The 13,646-nt window shown below is 52.6% G+C and overlaps 4 protein-coding genes across 4 annotated transcripts; 1 reads left to right on the top strand and 3 right to left on the bottom strand.

Annotated features, from left to right (window-relative positions):
- Positions 1-602: 602 nt before the first annotated feature.
- On the top strand, positions 603-1,586 carry PV08_09489 (uncharacterized protein; the record flags this gene model as incomplete). The annotated part of the gene is made up of 1 exon (XM_016383806.1): positions 603-1,586. The coding sequence occupies one exon, from the start codon at positions 603-605 to the stop codon at positions 1,584-1,586; it is 984 nt and encodes a 327-aa protein (XP_016232429.1).
- A 234-nt stretch (positions 1,587-1,820) lies between these two features.
- PV08_09490 (uncharacterized protein) lies at positions 1,821-3,284 on the bottom strand (the record flags this gene model as incomplete). The annotated part of the gene is made up of 1 exon (XM_016383807.1): positions 1,821-3,284. The coding sequence occupies one exon, from the start codon at positions 3,282-3,284 to the stop codon at positions 1,821-1,823; it is 1,464 nt and encodes a 487-aa protein (XP_016232430.1).
- Positions 3,285-5,868: 2,584 nt separating this feature from the next.
- On the bottom strand, positions 5,869-6,806 carry PV08_09491 (uncharacterized protein; the record flags this gene model as incomplete). Its single annotated transcript, XM_016383808.1, has 3 exons — positions 5,869-6,167; positions 6,275-6,479; positions 6,585-6,806. The coding sequence occupies 3 exons, from the start codon at positions 6,804-6,806 to the stop codon at positions 5,869-5,871; spliced, it is 726 nt and encodes a 241-aa protein (XP_016232431.1).
- Positions 6,807-8,616: 1,810 nt separating this feature from the next.
- Positions 8,617-12,927, bottom strand: PV08_09492 (uncharacterized protein; the record flags this gene model as incomplete). Its single annotated transcript, XM_016383809.1, has 4 exons — positions 8,617-8,866; positions 9,004-9,108; positions 9,256-12,656; positions 12,706-12,927. The coding sequence occupies 4 exons, from the start codon at positions 12,925-12,927 to the stop codon at positions 8,617-8,619; spliced, it is 3,978 nt and encodes a 1,325-aa protein (XP_016232432.1).
- Between the last annotated feature and the right edge of the window lie 719 nt (positions 12,928-13,646).

Below are 13,646 nucleotides of genomic sequence, written 5' to 3' on the forward strand. Positions count from 1 at the left end.
AGCTATCAGACTATCAAACTATCACACAGGCTCCGTGGGGCCCATCCAACCTCACCTCCCTCTGGCCCCTTGCATACCAGGATCACCGGTGATCACCCGCAATGGACTTCATAGCCATGATGAACCTTTGGAGCCCCACTTTGCGCTTTGTCCTTGCGGTATGTTGATCAAACTGGGTCCAGTTGATCATGTCGGGACCGTGGGATTGAGCTACTCTCTCGAACAGAATGCCACTGGAGGGAGGACACGTCGCCGGGCAACGGAAGATGAGTGGTCGACGTTATTCTCGACCCTATGCAGCTACGCGCTCAGTGGATCCAGTGTTTCCAACACAGTAAGACCTATGAACAGGTGGGCATTATGCTCCGACCACCGACCAAAGTCTCATTCTGCTACCAGACGCCATGCAGTCGGGGTCTCTCTCTCTCTCTCTCTCTCTCTCTCTCTCTGACACTACACACGTATCGCTGTTCTTCCTTCGCCGTCCCAGGGCTTATCTTACTGTGCCCTTGTGCTCATACCCCTATTCGACTTCGACGGTGGCCGAAGGCCCCTTGTTCCTCTTGTTGAGCCAGAAGGCCAGATCCACGCCCAAATCCACAATGGCAACTGCAAAACCCATCCCTAATGGCGCCCTCCAGGGCTGCACACCCTACAATTCATCTATTCTTCCCAGTTATGGCTACAAGCCCAGTCTGGCCGCTGGTATCACCTACTGCATCCTCTTCGGCCTCGCCCTCAGCGCACACTGTGTATACAGTGTTCTCGGCCGCCGATGGGCGAATTACCTACTCGCCATAGGAGCCCTAGGGGAGCTGATTGGGTGGGCAGGGCGCACATGGTCCTCGCAATGCCCCTACAACAACCATGCATTCTTGATGCAGATTGTCACACTGGTAGTTTCGCCTGTCTTCTTCACAGCGGCACTGTTTATCATGCTGGGTCAACTCAGTGTTCAAAGAGGCGCAAAGTACTCGCTCCTCCCGCCACGGCTTTATCTCTATATCTTCTGCTCATGCGACGTGATTGCTCTCCTCATACAGGCTGCCGGTGCGGCAATCGCGTCGCACCAGTTCGACACGCAGGGTGATCCGGAGAAAGGCACTCACATCGTAGTGGCAGGGCTTGGGTTTCAATTGGCCGCCATGACAATCTTCTTCTGCTGCTTCGTAGCATTCATTGCGAGGTCATTCGAACAGCAATGGCCAAATCACGAGATAACTCTTGTAGCTTCGATGCTTCTGAGCTTTGTATGTCTGTATATTCGATGTGTCTATCGGACCGTCCAGCTTGCGGAAGGCTGGCTAGGTTACTTGTCCCGCCACGAGCCCTTCTTCCTGGCTCTTGACGCTGCACTGATGGTGGTTTGTGTTGGCATATTTGTCTTCTTCAATCCCGGGACGCTACTTCGTCCGGAGCACAGTCTCAGAGATCTCAGAGATCGTGAGGGCACACAAGGTGTCCAGAGAAGCGGCTTCTTACTCGGCCGGCTGCGAAGAAGCAGAGTGGCAGATACAGAACGAGACAACTCCACGGCTGCTAGCGCCGCTGTTGAGAATATGCAAACTCTCGACAAACGAACATAAGTTTGATTGAGCCCAGGTTGCCTTTTCCACAAATCAAATTGAGAAATTGACCTGAGAACAATCATGGAAGGAAGTATTGAGGCTTGTGGTCCCATGTACTGCCACATCTGTTGGTATGTGTGAACCGCTACTGGCTCACCAGGATCTCATTCAAGCGCATCTCATAGCCAAAATTGGGACTCACCATGTTGACTACATTGGACAATTCACAGTAAGATAAGCACCACCAATATCTCAATTCGTACGTGAAAGTACTTTCCACGCAGTCCCCGCAATCACCGCTGGAGAGAGGAGTACAAGTGCATAGACCAAGAGCAAATCGTAGTTCTGGGCTTTCCAAAATGACATCCTCGCGTCAGCTGTTTCGAGATGCGCAGGTCTAAGCACACGCTTGGCCCTCTGGCCAGTGGCGGTAATCTTTGGGGCGTTCACATCCCATTCAGGATCATGTTCACTCCAGTCGAACCTCAGTTCATGGTCGTATATCACCTCCTCAATGAGATCGACAGCAAGGGACTTCTTCTTGATCTGGATAGCTGCGATTCTCTTCATCCGCAGGCAGTTTCTTTTCACTGTGCCAGTCGGGTCAGCGACAAGGGCAGCCAGCTTCGTCGATAGTTCAAGAGGAGTGAAATTGTTCTTGTCAAGAACGAGCCCTACTCCGGCTTCGCGAAGGCACTTTGCTTGCTTGAACTGATCATTGAAGATCGGCATTCCAAGGACAGGCACACCATGGAAGACGCTTTCATACACCGAGCTCGCTCCGCAGTGAGATACAAAAGCCACGATGGAGGTATGGTCAAGTATAGCCCGCTGAGGGGCCCAAGGCAAGAGACGCCATCTTGGATTACGGCCTTGCAAGATGTCGCATATGTCAGGATCGAAGGCGGAAGTGGTGGCACTCTCGGCGATCTTGAGGGCCCACAGGACCCCGTCGATATGGCCGGCCGCCAACGCCAACTGAACGCCTCGGACGATGTTGATGAAGCGTTCACCACCCATGGTCACATGGGTTCCGAAGGCGATGTAGACTACTCTCTGATGCGACTCGAGGAAACTGGCCGTGTCAGGGTCCAAGGGAGGATAATGTTCCTGGATAACTGGGCCAACAGGCACCACCAACGGCGGCAATGGCCTGGGGACGTCCAGGCCAAAGAAGGCATTGACCAAGTGCAAGTGACTTGGCTTCCGTACCAGGCCTGCAGCAGGCATACCGGCTTCACGGCGCATACGCCTGCGCCAGGCGATGTGATGGCGGATCGAGAACAGCATCTTTACAGCAAAGACCTGCTCTTGGAGACGATCCCAGATCGACGCGTGCTCACTGGTAAGACACTTCTGCTGAAACCCAGGGAGGCCAGGCATGTATCCCGGGGCTTCCAGGTTGAAAGGGATCTGAGGATGCATGGTTGCGAGGGGAATTGAGTACTTGTCCGCAACATCTTTGCAAGCCTGGAAATCTAGGACATCGCCGAATATGAGATCTGGGCGATGTGCTTGAACCACAACATCCAAGGCTTTGTGCGTCTCAGTCCAAAAGCTTTCCATAAACTTCAGGACCCTGAGCATGTCGGCGCGACCTTGGCTGTCCCTTATGTCGCTGTCCTCGAGGAGACGGTGGTATACTTTGTCCTCTTCGGCTGAGATTCGTCGTGCGACTGCATAGACTTGAGAGATGAAGGGATACTTTTCGACCATGTTCTGCGAACCCTCGCAACAGGCTAGAGAGACCTGGTGGCCCCGAGAATGAAGGACACAGCATACTTCCAGCAGCGGAACTGCTTTGGTCAACCTCGATTTCGGAAGCAATTGTCAACCAGAAGGGCACTCACACGCATGACTCCATCTCCCAACAGTCACCACAGCCAGAACACTTCGTGGCGGTGCCACTTGGGCCGACTTTACTGACATTCTCAATATCGCTGGGTATCGTGGAGGGGAACCAAACGAGGCTCTGGAAGGCTGTTGAAATCGTTCCTCGCATACCGGGAAGGAGGTTCTGTTGTCAACCCAACACCCATGAACTGGAACCGTCTTCAGTACCGGCGGCCAAGGTTAAAAAGAACCAGCTGATACTGCCATGCCCAACGTTCAGGCCTCCTTGTCGTAAGTACTGTCTACGCAATTCTGCATGCTAAGCAGGCAAACATGGACATTGTTGCGAGCCATTACCATGCCCTGCGGCCCCTGCACCCCTGAACGTTCACCCGGAGCTCGTTTAACAAAGGGCAAAGCTGTTCATCGCCATCTGTTCCACTCCACATGGCAGCTACAGTACTCTTGTTGCATGTCGACACGGTGGTGGAGACCTGTGTATCATTGACATCACAGTACGTTCAATACACAGAGGCAGGTGAAGCCCAGATCCGGCCGGTGACAGTGCCCACTTTCCATCTGCCCCGTTTGCCTCAATTCCAGGGGCTCATGGCCCATGTTTGAGTCATTGGATACTGTTGTAGTGGGCCTTCGACTCATGGTTATCTGTACGTTGAAGGAGACAGAACTTCGATTTATTCAAGAAGTTTTGTTCACGTTGTGGTCTTTGACCTGTGACCGAAGTTAATTTCAGCACGATAAGGGGGGGACTGACAGCTCAGTGCTACTGTAAGTACCCCCGCTCATGCTCATAGGAAACTGTCCGGCTGCAGATCGTTCCTGTTTGGTCCGTGTGGTGGTGATATCAGATAAGACGGTAGGATTCTAGGTTGTCTGAGCCACAGACTAAATTGATCAATTGGGCAGCGCGTCCTGCAGCCTTGAGTTTCTTACTTGTGCCAGAAGAGGTAGCACATTCGAGATGGAACAACGCATGTGAAAGCCTTTCTGGATGCATTTTTAGTCATGACATGCACTAGCCTGGTCAATAGTCCATCTCAAGATGAGTTGCATCGAACATGGAAACATGTTGGTTTGTTGTGTGGAGTGGGTGGTGGTACGAGCACATTGCACGGACACTAGGTATTTAGTTAACGGCCCTGTGGATAGAGACAGCCTTAGGCCCCCTTTGTGACTCGTTCCGTCTCGTCTCGTCTTGATCCACAGTCCGCCTCTTCGTTGATCAGTCATCCCTAGGACCCTCAGCCGATTACGAGCGTGGTGATCACCCGAAGGACACTCCCGCTAGAAACTATACGGACTAGGAGAGGTGGCTCCGGAAAGCCTTACGAGAACCGGTCAGCTTACGCAACTCCTGGGCGCTGAGTGCATTTACGAGCAGCACCTAAGCTTCTGGCTAGCTAGTGATGCCTCATAAGTCGTAACTCAATTGCGACGGCTGAAGAAAACGCACCTTCTCCTCGGAGAACAACACCACCCCCGGCTGGGCTTGAGGCCTTTGCTTGTACAATCCTTGTTTCATGCCATGCCAATATCGCTTAGATGATGCCCAATGTCGCTTGGGCGATGGTCAGATAGGCATGTTCTGTAGTACCCGACATGTGCGGTTGGCCAAAACTGTGTTTGTTGGGCTCTCGCCTAGTTGGTTAGACTGGCATCTCCGTTCGACCGGCGACCGCAGATCCTGATTCCTTCAGACCTCTGAGCTCCCTCACCCATGTTCTTCTTGTTTCTCGTGGTATCAGCGCTAAGAAAAAAAATCGCCATGTTATCATTAAAATGGAGAGCTCAAGTTACAGCCCGCAGATGCTCGTACGGATCAAGAAACCAGCGGATCGACGGGCCGTGCGTCCGTTCTCGCCCCGGCGGCGGCACTTCTCAGTGAGGCTTGACCTAGTCCATGCACAACATTCTCAGGATCGACATGGGCTGTTTGGTGTGTTTTCAACGAGGATCGATCCGTCGTTTCCACAGGGCCCAGGCCGGGCACTTTTAGGGCTTCCATCGTTCCATGCAGTCAGTCACTTGGCACACCGACGCATCGTCCTACGGGGAATTTTCGATGGAAACAAACACTGTTACTATTCTAGAATCAGTCCATCTGTCTTGGATGTCGTCATGGATCAGGAACCGTCTCATGACTCAGAAGCTTATACTGATTGTGCGAGTGTATTTCCCTCGCTCTCGGGGGTGTACTTCCTGCACGCTTCCTTATCTTGTTTCCAAGAGGGAAGTTATCGGATTGGCGGATGCCTCTGCTCCATTCGAGACAAAGGGCGAGTACAGCAGGTTCGTGTCAGGGAGCACAAGCGCAAGCAAAGTATGTATGGGGTGTGTGGGTTGTTGAGCTCCACTCGCTCTCAATCAAAGCTTTTGGTCCATTGCTTCCACCGCCATCACACAACCAACCATCCCTCCTCTATCTCGCACGTACTGTACGTTGGCCTCAACCGACGTAGTCGTACACCAGACGTCCTCGCCTAGTCTCCCCCCCTTGCTTAGACACGATACCACGCCTGGTATGGTAGCGCTGGCCATCGATGATTTCGAACCCCCACGTCTGCTCTGAGATCCAGCCGCCTCCTTCGCTGATCATGGCAGTGTGCAAGTGCTGATCGGCACTTGTTCCTGCCCAGGCGCTGGGGCTTCCGTCTGCAAGGGTCTCGGCATTCAGGAACTCCACGACCTCGTCGGCCAGGGGTGAGCTCACCGGCTCGACCTTGCCGGAATAATACCGACCACGATCTATCAAGAAAGCAAAGCAAGGGGGTGTCAGCGTCAGCGTCAGCAACCTGCAACAGTCGGTCGAAATCAACGATAATTGACAACGAGACATGTGCGTTTTTGCTTACTCTCAACCAATCCGAATGGACCATTGCTCTTCTTGACCGGCTCCCAGTCCAAAACCTTGTGGTCCAAGCCTTTGATGCCGGCCGGGCCCGACAGGGTGATTTCGAGCTTTGCTTTTCCGCCCCCGTCGCTGTCGACATACTCCTTGATGTCAAGCGTCGGGGCTCCAGTTGCCATCATCTTCCGGATCAACCAATTGATGTTTTGCTGCACGCACCCAATATAGTCGTCAATATGAGAACCTTGACTGTGGGGATTCGACGCCTGGGTGGAACCACCACCACCACCGCCACTCTCGAAGAGTCAACTCACAAGCTCCAACAGAGGTGCAATGTCATCCGATAGATCCTTGTTCTGTTCATCGACAAAAATACCCAGACCTATAGTCAGCCACGGTCCAGATTCTCTGTGTTTCTCTTGATTCACCGTCGAAGGCGGTGGAGACATATTGGGGAAAAAAGGGTCGAAGACTTTGCTCACCACTTTGAACACTCCTGTGAGGTTGCCAATCTGAATATGGTCTGGCGAGGCCATATTTGGACCGGACTGGACTGAATAGTTTTTTTCTGGCGAGGGGAAAGTTGAAGTCAAATTGCCGTGGGAACAGGGAACGAGATCAAAAACGATCAAAAGAACTCTAAGGTCGAGCAAGTTCCAATTCGGCCAAGCTACAAACTCAGCAGGCGAATACTCGACTTTGATGCTAAATTATTGGGCGTCTGGCTCCTCCAAGCCGAACTGCAAAGATATACTGCTTATCTTCTACTTACCACTGCGTAAGGAAGTATGTCCATTGCAGGTGGCCCAAACGGCAGTGAATGCTCGGCTTGGTGTGGGTCCTGCGGCATATACCTGCGCGCGTACCTGCAATCCTGAATCCTATGCGTCAATCAACTCAACTGGCGTGGATCTTCGATCTGTGGTCCCAACCATTTTACCGAGACCCAAAAGGATGCATTGTCACACCGGACTATTCATCGACGGCGCTGGGGCTTCACCGAGGAGGGGGGGGCGGGTATCACATCAAAGTCCCACGTGTCGTCGTCGAGGGGGGAGGGGGATGCAAGTCGCTGCTGCTATCAGTACGATACAGACATCCAATCAATCCAGCGTCTGGTTGCGAATGCAACACTGTGAGACGATCGCCATGGCTCAAAGCAGAAAGTGTCGCTTACGATGGTGGAAACAGCCTTTCGTCGCCACTGACGCCGAATCAAGATGGTAGCCTACTGTCGTCAGTCGGTTGTCGTCGCCGTTTGATCTATCGAAGACGTCCAGCAGTAGCGTCGGCCCCCCCCCTGGTTCGTCTGATATGCCCCGTGTACCGTCACGGTCACGGTCTCGATGTAATGTCAATTACACTGAAACAGGTGAAAGTCCCATACCGTCATTCCATACCGATACCAGCCGGCTCAAACGGGACCAACCACCTCTCAAGAGGTACATGCCGACGCTAGCAGGAGTATCAAGAACGATTGAACCTTGTGCAACCTCACCGGTAATCATTATCACCTAGAAGGATTCTGTTTCCAAGATTGGATGGTGGTCTCTCGATCCGTATCAGCCATAGACTGGTGACCATTCCAGTCTCAGCCGGTCCCTGCTTAATCTTACACGTTTACCGTGCTGCTCCATATTGTAATCAAGCCAGGGGACGTTCTTCATCCTGCTGCTGCAAAAAAAAATAAGTATGTCCCTGGATGTGGAACCCCTCTGTGAAACAAGACCAGTCAGAATACGGCGTTCCCAAGCAGGAAACGTAGGAGGTGCCTTAGGGCTTAGGCATCTCTCTCTCTCTCTCTCTCTTTCTCTCGCAGCTCGTAGGATGCATCCATTGTGGCTTCATTTTCCCAAGGCTGAGCTCAACTTCGTGATACACACTCACTCAAACCTTCCTGAAATCCTCCACTCACTCAAACCTTTGCATCGCATGATGATCTACGGTCTCAGACCCTTACGCTTTCACCACTCTCACACCGGCTTTTCCCGGTCTCAGCTTGTACCACCTACGGTTTCCGGCCCCAAGCCATTCAAAGGTTTCATAGACAAATTCTTGACTCTTTGCGTCATCACCGAAACCGGAACGAGAATGGGGACAGTGTCAGCGAGAGAGAATATTGAGTGGAGAGAAATCACGAATCGCTATCTATAATCATGCATCATGAAGGACCATGTCTCAGCCCTTGACATGTATGCAGGCGTGTATGTATGTGTGTCTACCGTATGTGTATGTGGTGGATCTAGAGGTATAGCCCTGCTTGCCTGCCTGCACCGACCCCTTTCTATCCATTTCTATTTTGTAAAGGAGAGAATCAAAGAAACTAGTTCGTTAGATAGGGACCCATCAGGAGGCACCCAGCCTCTGCATTCTGACCAGCTCCGCATACCTGCCGGCAGCATCCATCAGAGACGAGTGGGTCCCTTGCTCGACGACTTGGCCCTGTTCAAGCACGTAGATGTGATCGGCGTCCTGGATGCTGCTCAAACGGTGAGCGATGGCGATCGTGGTGCGGCCCTGAGACGCCTTGTTGAGAGCTGCCTGGACGATCTTTTCCGATTCAGAGTCCAAGGCCGATGTTGCTTCGTCCAAGAGTCTGCATTCACATGTGTTTGTCAACGTGGGGGGTTCAGAACTTGTCAGAAAAAGGAAAAAAGAGACGAGAAGGGGGCCGAGGGAGGTGGTTAGACTGGTTTGGGGGAGGGAGACTGCACTGCACCGCGCCGCACTCACAAGATTGATGGGTTCCTGATCAAAGCTCTTGCTATCGAGATTCTTTGTTTCTGACCACCGGAGAGCAGGACCCCTTTGGATCCAACCATTGTGTCGAATCCTTCCCTGTTCCGTGGTCCGTAGAGTCAGCGATAAGCAAGTTCAAAGTTTGAACAAAACCAACAGGTGTACTGTTTGACCATGGTAATGGCCAGGCACCACGGACGTGCATGGACAAAGTAATGGTAGTTTGGGGGGGGAGGAAATGCTTACGGTAACGATATGATAAAGTCGTAAATGTTAGCTTCTCGACACGCCTGATAAAGCGTCTGTTCGGAAATGTCTCCGCTTGTCCCCAATAGGATATTCTCCTTGATGGTTCCGTGGTAGAGGACGGGTTCCTGGCTGACCAAGCCGACGTGAGAACGGTAGTGGTTGATGTTGAGGTCCTGGATGTCCCTGCCGTCAATGAGAACCCGACCTCCAGAACAGTCGTAGAAGCGTTCGAGGAGGGCAATACACGTGGACTTGCCGCTGCCGCTCGCACCCACCAATGCGACGTATTGTCCTGGGAGAGCCTTGATATTCACCCCCTTGAGGACGTACTGCTCGCGGCCATACGCGGCGGGACTAGAATTAGAACTGCCGGCGCTGTACGTGAAGAAGACGTTCTGAAATTCAACTTGCCCAGTGACCGCCCCTGGGTGCTGCAGTGGGATTCCGGCGTCTGACCACGGATCAATGGTTGGTTTTCTGTCGCATATGGCCTTTAATGACGCAGCCGCCGTCCTTGCCCTGGCTACGTCTGGGGTCGACGCAAACATATAACCGGCCGTCTGGGCACTGAAGACGATTTCGCTGAAACACACAAAGAACTGGAACAGGCTGATCTCGCGCCGGCTCATGAGCGTGCCTCCCCACCAGAAACCCAAGCCAATACAGAAGAACGGCAAGGCTTGAGATGCCCCGTACAGCGCCGCGGAGATGAGCTGGTCTCTGAGCGCGGCGCGGCTTTGCGCACTCAGTTGATCCGTGTAGTTTGTCAGGATGTGCTCTTCGCGGCCGAGGGACGCCACGGTGCGCATTGACGAGAGAGCTTCGCATGCATACGACGCTGACTGTGCATATGCGCTCTTGCTCTTCTCTTCGGCGTAGCTGAGCATGTAGAAGCGTAGGAAGCCCGACCCTAGGAGGACCGGGACTGTGGATGTGCATACCAACCCCAACTTCCAGCTGAATACGATGGAGACGACGATGGCCGCGATGATACATGTCGACATGGACAGGATTGTGCCCAGAACAGGGCCGCTCAGGCCGGACATGTTGGTTGTTTCGGTTGCGAGGAACGAGATTAGGCTGCCTGTTGTTGTTGTTGTCGTCGTTGTTGTGCCCGAGGCTGCGTTGGTGCCGATGATAGAGGGGGGTTCAAAGAAGGCCATCTCTTGTCTCAGTATCGTCCGAAAACAAAGGTCACGAGCCCGGAAGAGCATCCGTTCCGAACACTTCGCAAACGCCCGGTCGCGGATCACGTTGACAATGAACAAGAACACACCGAGCCATAGGTACATGCCGGCCCAGAAGTTGACATCATGCCGAAGTTCGTGGTACAACCGGGGAGGCTTCGACATGGACTGGATACATTTGGCGAAGAAGACTGCCGAGGTGGGTGTGCCACTGCCTCCAAAGATGCTCATGATCAGTCCGAGTACCATCCAAGCTGTATCCTGTTTGTTGAAGGACAGAACGAACGACAGAACGCCTTTCGGCTTTTTCTGTCGGGTGGTCTGGTTGTCCGTGTGAGCGTGACTGGGCATCGGATATGGCATTGGCTGGTCAAGACTTGTTATCACCCGTGTCTTGGAAGGTGTTTTGTGAGCCGGGTGGGCCGCTTCTTCTTTCTCGTGGTCACCATAGGTAGGAGGATCTGCGAATTCCATCTTCTCGTCGGGCTCAATCCGGATCTGTTGCGCTTCCACGAGGCTAAAGTAACTACTCCGTTTCTTCAGCAAATTGGCGTGAGTTCCCTGCTCAACGATCTTGCCATTTGCAAGAACCACGATATTGTCTGCCTTGCGGATAGTTGAGAGACGATGCGCGATGACGATCGTCGTCCGGCCTTGCGACGCTCGGTTTAGCGCATCTTGGACCAGAGACTCCGAGCTTGTGTCCAACGCAGACGTGGCCTCATCGAGAATCAGGATTCCGGGATCCCGAATGATGGCTCTTGCAATGGCTATTCTCTGTCTTTGACCTCCGGAGAGTAGAGATCCCCTCTCGCCCACGCGAGCTTGGAATCCTCCAGGCAGGCGTTGAACAAATTCAAGAGCGTTTGCTTTTTCAGCTGCCATCATCATCAGACTATACTTCTCTTCTCGTGATAGTGTCTCTAGTCTGGATCCCGCAAGGCCATAGAGAATATTGTTTTCGACGGTCGTGTCGAAGAGGACGGGTTCCTGATCAACCAGAGAAATGTTTTCACGCAGCCATCCAACATTCAGCTGCTGTATATCATGCCCTGCGACCAAGATTTGACCGTCCAGATGCGGATAAAAACGTTCTAGAAGATTGATGATGCTGGATTTCCCGCTCCCCGAAGGACCAACCAGTGCCGTTGTCTTGCCGGCCGGTATGTGTAGAGTGAAATTGTCCAGTACCGTTACATTCGGCCTGGAAGGGTAAACCAGCTTTACGTCCTGGAAGTCAACGGACCATGCATCAGGATGAACGTCTGGCTGTCTCCCATCAGTAGAAAATGGGTCGATTGGAGACTTGCGATCGGTGATGGCGTATAACTTTGTGGCAGCCGCGATACCAGATGAAAATGCTTGTACATTTGGTGCGAGGAATCCCAACGAGAAAGCTCCAATGATGGTAGCATAGATCACAGTCACAATCTTGTCGACCTGGATCTCTCCATGCACAAGGAAAATAGAGCCTGCCCAGAAATTCAGACCATAGTTCAGCATGATAATGCAAGACATGCCAGCGATCGAGACGCCCAAAAAAGTTTTGGACAGTGTGCCGGCACGCTTGGAATCACGCATGTGTTTTCTGTACCGTTCGGCAAGCTGCGTTTGAGCACCACAGGCCACAGTCACTCGGATGGCGCTGATGGCCTCCTCGGCGATGGTGCTTCCTAGGGAAAAGGAATACAGGGACTTCTTGGAATATTTGAGCATGAGCCTTGACATGGAAGCCATAACAAGAGTCATTGCCACCACTGAAGACAGGGACACCAGGCCCAGTCGCCAAGCAACATCCAACACGATGATGAAAGCCGTGACAAACGTAGCCAGGGCGGTAATGGTATTGGAGACTTTCTGAGAGATGGCCTCTTGGATGAGGTTGGTATCGTTTGTGATTCGGGTGGTGAGGTCTCCTGTACCAATGTTGTTGAAGAAAGCCATATTCTGGCTCAGTGCAGCTTTGAGATACCTCTGTCTCGCTCTCTGCGCCGTCCTGTCGCCGACAAAGGCGAATCCAAAGGTGCAGAGGAATATGGCAAAGAATTCACCGATCCCCAGATACACGAAGTCTAGCGTCAGCCTCGATAGATCTCGACGAAACTTCAAGATAAGTCGAATCTGCTCAATGGTTTCCCCGACATATGTGTCTTCAAGATGTAGATGCTGTGTAAAGCTATTGAGCTTCCCGGCAAGGCTGCCAAACACCACCTGTTTTTAGGTTGGCTGGGAACGGTTGAAGCATGAGAAGCATACGTACTGTCATAATGGGCAATATGGCCCCTCCCGCAATCGCCAGCAGAGTGCATATTGCCAGGATACCGATATCGCCCCTTGTAGTATCTCGGTAGAGTTGGAAGAAGCCAACTTGAACATCTTCCAGCTTCTGCTGCTTGTTCAAGACTTCTTTCTGCTCGGAGCGATCAGATGGCGGAGATTCAGAGAGCACCGTCGTCCCAGCAAGACTAGTCTCTGCGTTCATTGTAGCGAGCGCGGAATGAGATTGTTCTCAGCGAGTGTTGGTCAGCTGTTTCGTCAGGCTGAATGAAGCTGGCTTGGATAACGGTCTTCAATGGCTGTTGTTGATCGAGTATGTATCTTCGCACCGGTTTCGAACTGAACGGTAGGCATCCCGTGACTGGGCTGGCGCCACCACAGATCACTCGTGGGCGTATAAACAGCTGTTCCCCGACATCAACATCGACCTAGATAGTACTGGGCGGCTGACAAACAAGAGAGCATACCTTGGTGTGTATGCAAGCATAATCATTTCGGCCAGTTCGGCAAGCGTCGCGAGGTTTCAGTCACGCAATGGCTGTGGTACTTCTCACCTCGGGTCGTCCATGGCCTCCACTAAGTTGAAGGCTCGACAAAGTTCGCTGGATCACGCAGCACGTAGTCTTTCGGCGTATCCGCCTGCCAGATTCTGCGCGGTAGATGGAGTCGGCTCTCGTCAGAATTCAAGCACATGTCGCCCGTTCACTAGTCCGTTGCCCGTGCCGCTGCTGGTGAAGGCCCGCTCGGAATCCCAGCTGGTCCTTTGGAAATTGATATCGATGGATGTGCGCTGGATATGATGACCTGCAGCAATGTAACATTGAAGTTGTCGGAAGAGGGATGTCTGTGTCTGATACGACTAGGCTGTAAGAGTACTAGCCGTAATGCACAGGTGGGTAAACATAAGCAGTACGGACACGCGGT

The sequence above is a fragment of the Exophiala spinifera genome, assembly GCF_000836115.1.
Source record: "Exophiala spinifera strain CBS 89968 unplaced genomic scaffold supercont1.7, whole genome shotgun sequence".
Taxonomy (NCBI): Eukaryota; Fungi; Ascomycota; class Eurotiomycetes; order Chaetothyriales; family Herpotrichiellaceae; genus Exophiala; species Exophiala spinifera.